This window comes from Neofelis nebulosa, chromosome 7 (assembly GCF_028018385.1).
Source record: "Neofelis nebulosa isolate mNeoNeb1 chromosome 7, mNeoNeb1.pri, whole genome shotgun sequence".
Lineage (NCBI taxonomy): Eukaryota > Metazoa > Chordata > Mammalia > Carnivora > Felidae > Neofelis > Neofelis nebulosa.
This window is the reverse complement of record NC_080788.1, coordinates 120,455,847-120,462,600: the sequence shown is the minus strand read 5'-3', so window position 1 is coordinate 120,462,600 and position 6,754 is coordinate 120,455,847. Positions and strand designations below refer to the sequence as shown.

Sequence of the window (6,754 nt, the reverse complement as noted above, 5' to 3'; positions counted from 1 at the left end):
TCCGTGAGTTCGAGCCCCGCGTCGGGCTCTGTGCCGACAGCTCAGAGCCTGGAGCCTGCTTCCGATTCTGTGTCTCCCTCTCTCTCTGGCCCTCCCCCGTTCATGCTCTGTCTCTCTCTGTCTCAAAAATAAATAAATGTTAAAAAAAAATTTAAAAAATAAAAAAATAAAAAAATAAAAAAATAAATTAAAAAAAAATAAAATTTTTAAATAAAAAAACAACCACTTTAGAGGTGTCTGGGTGGCTCAGTTGGTTGAGTGTCCAACTCTTCTTTTTTTTTTCTCTCTCACTTTTTGCATTTTATTGGCCACAGGGGAGGAGGCCTCCTCCAAGTTACCAGAGGTGCTCATAGTTTCTTTAGCCACTCCAAGCTTGGAACCTTGGGGTCCTGGGACTGGCTGGGCACATCGGGCATGTTCCCATCATCTTGGAGGGGCACTGGATAGTTGTTGGGCGTGGCCTGGTTGATCATGGTGGCATATTTGGTGAAGGGGCTAACGGTGGGCAGAATTATACCGAGGCCCCCAGTGGTGAAGGATGCGACCAGCACCTTGACCCAGGCATCCTTAAGGAAGGCTGCGAGTCTCCTGGCCATCCATCTTGGTCCTTGAGTGTCCAACTCTTGATTTTTTGGCTCAAGTCATGATCTCATTGTACATGGGTTCGAGCCCCACATTGGGCTCCATTCCGAGAGTATGGAGCCTGCTTAGGATTCTATCTCTCTCCTTCTCTCTCTGCCCCTCCCCAACTTGTGCGTGTGCACACACACTCTCTCTCAAAATAAATAAATAAATAAACCTAAAAAAAGCACCACTTTAAATATACAAACTGTTTTGTTCAAACTGTCCTCTTTTTTAAATTTTAGTTTTATTCATTTAAATTTTTAAAAATTTCTTTATTTTTAAGAGAAAGAGCAAGCAGGCGGCAGAGAGAGAGGGAGAGAGAATCCCAAGCAGGGTTCGAACTCACGAACTGTGAGATCATGACTTGAGCTGAAACTAAGAGTAGGATGTTCAACTGACTAAGCCACCCAGGCACCCCTTATTTTTTTATTTGATACAGAGAAAGAGAGAGAGACCCCACGAGTGGAGGGAGAGGGACAGAGGAAGAGAGAGACAGAATCTTAAGCAGGCTCCACACCCAGTGTAGAGCCTGACTTGGGGCTCGATCCCATGACCCTGGGATCATGACCTGGGCCAAAACCAAGAGTCAGACTCTCAACCAACTGAGCCACCCAGGTGTCCTCAAACTGTCCTCTTTCTATTCTTTTCATTCCTAATTCTTACAGATTCCTATCATTTCCAATGGGTGCATACTCACACACACACACACACACACACACACACACACACACATACACACACAAACATTGCATTGTAAAAGCAAAATATGGAGTATGGCTTCTTTTAAACATAACCATATTTTGGCTATATCCAAGGATATTCACTGCAGTATTCTTAACTGTTTCTTTGTTTTATTTAAGAAAGAAGATAGTGATTTCAGATTTTTTTTCAATATATGAAGTTTATTGTCAAATTGGTTTCCATACAACACCCAGTGCTCATCCCAAAAGGTGCCCTCCTCAATACCCATCACCCACCCTTCCCTCCCTCCCACCCCTCATCAACCCTCAGTTTGTTCTCAGGTTTTTTTTAATCTTTTTTTTTTAATTTTTTTTTAACGTTTATTTATTTTTGAGACAGAGAGAGACAGAGCATGAACGGGGGAGGGGCAGAGAGAGAGGGAGGCACAGAATCAGAAGCAGGCTTCCAGGCTCTGAGCCATCAGCCCAGAGCCCGACGCGGGGCTCAAACTCGCGGACCGTGAGATCGTGACCTGAGCTGAAGTTGGACGCTTAACCGACTGAGCCACCCAGGCGCCCCTATTCTCAGTTTTTAAGAGTCTCTTATGCTTTGGCTCTCTTCCACTCTAACCTCTTTTTTTTTTTTTTCCTTCCGCTCCCCCATGGGTTTCTGTTAGTTTCTCAGGCTCCACATAAGAGTGAAACCATATGGTGTCTGTCTTTCTCTGTATGGCTTATTTCACTTAGCATAACACTCTCCAGTTCCATCCACGTTGCTACAAAAGGCCATATTTCATTCTTTCTCATTGCCACGTAGTATTCCATTGTGTATATAAACCACAATTTCTTTATCCATTCATCAGTTGATGGACATTTAGGCTCTTTCCATAATTTGGCTATTGTTGAGAGTGCTGCTATAAACATTGGGGTACAAGTGCCCCTATGCATCAGTACTCCTGTATCCCTTGGGTAAATTCCTAGCATTCACTGCAGTATTCTATGTATTAGCAACATCCATCAGTAGGGAAGTGGATAAATAATGGTTCTTTTTTGGGTGACGTATTTTATAGCAGAAAAAAATGAGGTAGGTGTATATGGTATGGAACAATAGCTCCAAGATATACTATAAAGCATAAAAAGCAAGTTGCAAGGTGGAGTGTTTAAAAGGAAAATATGGGGGGTGCCTGGGTGGCTCAGTGGGTTAAGCGGTCGACTTCGGCTCAGGTCATGATCTCCCAGTTTGTGAGTTCGAGCCCCGCGTCGGGCTCTGTGCTGACAGCTCAGAGCCTGGAGCCTGTTTCAGATTCTGTGTCTCCCTCTCTCTGACCCTCTCCCGTTCATGCTCAGTCTCTCTCTGTCTCAAAAATAAATAAACGTTAAAAATAAATAAATAAATAAATAAATAAATAAATAAATGGAAAAGATGGGTGTGTGAGTGTGTGTATATGTGTGTGTGTGTGTGTGTGTGTGAGAGAGAGAGAGAGAGAGAGAGAGAGAGAGAGAAGAATCACACACAGAAATCCACATATACATAAAATATTTCTGGAAAGATTCCTAAGAAACCATGAATGGTAGGGGTCTCTGGGATATGAGACAGACTTGTTTTTCATTATATGCCTTATTATCCCGTGTGAATTTTTTTTTTACCATGCTTTTTTAACTCTTTCTTTCTTCCTTTCCTTCTTTCTTTCTTTCTTAGTACTCTCTACGCCCAACATGGGGTTCGAACTCATGACCCCGAGATCAAGAGCCGCATGCTCCAGTGACTAAGCCAGCCAGATGCCTGCATTTTTAAATTTCTCAATTAAAATCAGTTAACTGGGGGGCGCCTGGGTGGCGCAGTCGGTTAAGCGTCCGACTTCAGCCAGGTCACGATCTCGCGGTCTGTGAGTTCGAGCCCCGCGTCAGGCTCTGGGCTGATGGCTCGGAGCCTGGAGCCTGTTTCTGATTCTGTGTCTCCCTCTCTCTCTGCCCCTCCCCCGTTCATGCTCTGTCTCTCTCTGTCCCAAAAATAAATTAAAAATGTTGAAAAAAAAAAAATTTAAAATCAGTTAACTGGTACTAAAAGAATAACAAACTTAAAAAATAGTTAACTAAAACCAAACTAAACAGTATAGCACGGGCATTTTTTCCATGTTACTATATAATACATTTAGCTCTCCTCATTGCCAGGCTGTTCAGGTATTTCACATGTATTAACTTACTATTTCCCACAACAACCCTCAGTTATTATTCTATTTCACAGATAAGGAAACTGAGGTACCTTGCCCAAGATCACACAGGAATTTGAACCCTTGTAACCTGACTCTGAAGTCCATGCCCTTAACCATCTTGGTGATGACACTGTTCTCTTGTTAAGGGCTGCAAAGCATGTTCTACAAAGTGATTGTGTCACACTTTATCTAACTGCTCCTCCTTTGATATGCATTCTGGTTGCTTCTAGGATTTTGCTATTATCTACCATGCTGCAGAAACAGCCCTGTGATTAACTCTTTGTGCTCTTGGGTCAATATATTCATAAGAGTGCAGTGAAACCACTGTATCATCTGAAATTTGATAGTTATTGCCACATCACTTCCCTTTGTTTTCCTTAACCAATTTGGTCTTTGCTCTGCTCGTCTGTGTATAAGAATGAGGAAGTAGCCCAGAGGTCCAGTAGCTAGAAAAAGGGGACGCTCAGTCCTAGTGGAAAAAAGTATGAACAGAGACACTGACCTGTGTGTTTTGTGAGGTTAGGGGTTGTCTAACTGATCTTTGTTCAACAAGTATTTATTGTGCCCGTACTGAGTGCTTTTACACAAAGGAAGCAGAGTCAGGGCGGACACAACAGGCCCGTGGTCCGTGCCTTCATGGAGCTGACAGTCTGTGGAGAGAGAGGCATTAATGAAGCAAACACACAGAGTGAAAAAAACAACAACAATGCTATAAGGAGAAAAAATGGGGTACTGGGGGAGGGAATAATGGAGTCTTTCTTTAGAGGGGGCAGTTAGGAGAGGAACTTCTGGGGAAGAGACATTACACTGGGGACAGAAGGAAGAGTAGAAATTAACAGAAGAGTTAAGGGGAACAGGGTTGTTTCCTGGCCCCTAAAGAAGTTGGAGTGGTAGGTGGGGCCAAGGCCCTAGAGCCCTTTGAAGCACTGAGGTCTGAGTGAGGTGTTGATGTAAAGGAGTTTACATTTTTGCAGATTCCCTTTGCTGCTGTGTAAGAACTGGATTAGGGCAGCAACAAGAATTTAAGCAGAGAAACCAGTTAGACGGTTGGCCTCAGGTGGTGGAGGAAGAATCTATAGGTTAAAAGAGTTTCAAAAGATGCATCTATCAACTGCTATGTGTGGGCCTTATTTGCATCCTGATTATTCTTTAACTATAAAAAAAATCACAGCTATGGGGCACCTGGGTGGCGCAGTCGGTTAGGCGTCCGACTTCAGCCAGGTCACGATCTCGCGGTCCGTGAGTTCGAGCCCCGCGTCAGGCTCTGGGCTGATGGCTCGGAGCCTGGAGCCTGTTTCCGATTCTGTGTCTCCCTCTCTCTCTGCCCCTCCCCCGTTCATGCTCTGTCTCTCTCTGTCCCAAAAATAAATAAAAAACGTTGAAAAAAAAAATTAAAAAAAAAATCACAGCTATAAGACAATTAGACACGTGATCATAGTATATTTGATATTAAGGAAATATTTTTAAAATTTTTAGGTGTTCTGTCAGATTTCCCACTATCCCCACTTCAGGATTTAAGAGTTGGAAATTACCTAGTAGATAATTTAGAAATGTAAACTAATATATTAATTTTTAAAATTTTTATTTATTTTTGAGAGAGAGAGACAAAGTGTGAGTAGAGAAGGGGCAGAGACACAGGGAGACACAGAATCTGAAGCAGGATCCAGGATCTGAGCTGTCACCACAGAGCCCAACATGGGGCTTGAACCCACAGACTGCAAGATCATGACCTGAGCTGAAGTCAGACGCTTAACTGACTGAGCCACCCAGATGCCCCTAAACTAATATATTATTAAATCCAGTTGATACTGGAACAATCGATCCCACAACCCTGGGGTCATGACCTGAGATGAAATCAAGAGTCAGATGCTCAACCAACTGAGCCACCCAGGCACACTCCCTTGTTATGAGGCCCAAAAAGTCAATACTGTCCTGTTTGAGAAACCTTGCTGCTGTAGGTCTTTGTCACCACACTTCATGAAGACACTGTAATTGTCAACAGGTGGGCCTTCCAGGGTGACCACAAGCTCAGTGAAGACAGGTGATGCATGTGTCTTGCTGAGTTATTGGCATATAGCTTACACTTAATAAGGATTGAAGGAAGACAGGAGGTTCATCCAGATTCAAACTTAGGGCCCTGTGAGATCAAGCTGCTAGATTTATTCTTTTTTCTTTCTCTCTCTCTCTCTGTCTTTTTTTTTTTTCTTTTTTTTTTTACAGTGTTATAGTTCCAGGTATACAATGTAGTGATTCAACAATTTCACACATCACCTACTGCTCATCAGGACAAGTGTACTGTTTAATCCCTATCATCTATTTAACCCAACCTCCCATCCCCCCTCCCCTGTTAACCATCCGTTTGTACTCTACTGTTAAGGGCCTGTTTCTTGGTTTGCCTCTCTCCCCGCCACCCCCCCCCCCCCGCTCTTTTGTTTTGTTTCTTAAATTCCACATTGAGTGAAATCATATGGTGTTTGTCTTTCTCTGCACGCTGCTTGTTTTCTTGATATATTTCCCACCTCCCTTTGGGCACAGTAGTAATAAGACGACAAGCATTTGGTTCTCCAACATTTCACAAATATTTATTAAGTACTTACTAAGTATTGGCAGTGTTCCAGATACTAGGTATACGGAAAGGAGCAAGGCAGAGTCCCTGATCAAATAAAGTTTATTCTTATAGGTGAAGACAAACAATAAGCAAGGAAACAAGATGGCTTCAGTGATAATTATAATGAAGAAAATAAAAGTGGGGCGCCTGGCTGGTTTAGTCGGTAGAAGATTCCACTCTTGATCTCGGAATTATGAGTTCGAGTTCCACACTGGGCGTAAAGATTACTTTATTTTTTTTTTATTTTTTTTTTTAACGTTTATTTATTTTTGAGACAGAGAGAGACAGAGCATGAACGGGGGAGGGTCAAAGAGAGGGAGACACAGAATCTGAAACAGGCTCAAGGCTCTGAGCCGTCAGCACAGAGCCCGACCTGGGGCTCGAACTCACGAACCGCGAGATCATGACCCAAGCCGAAGTCGGCCGCTTAACCCACTGAGCCACCCAGGCGCCCCAAGATTACTTTATTTTTTTTTTTAATTTTTTTTCAACGTTTTTTATTTATTTTTGGGACAGAGAGAGACAGAGCATGAACAGGGGAGGGGCAGAGAGAGAGGGAGACACAGAATCGGAAACAGGCTCCAGGCTCCGAGCCATCAGCCCAGAGCCTGACGCGGGGCTCGAACTCA

At 43.2% G+C, this 6,754-nt stretch overlaps 1 protein-coding gene across 1 annotated transcript; it reads right to left on the bottom strand.

Annotated features, from left to right (window-relative positions):
* Nucleotides 1-296: 296 nt before the first annotated feature.
* On the bottom strand, nucleotides 297-694 carry LOC131518256 (NADH dehydrogenase [ubiquinone] 1 alpha subcomplex subunit 3-like). The gene has a single exon (XM_058740824.1). It carries the CDS (start codon nucleotides 594-596, stop codon nucleotides 348-350), a length of 249 nt encoding a protein of 82 aa, XP_058596807.1. The 5' UTR covers nucleotides 597-694; the 3' UTR covers nucleotides 297-347.
* Nucleotides 695-6,754: the final 6,060 nt, after the last annotated feature.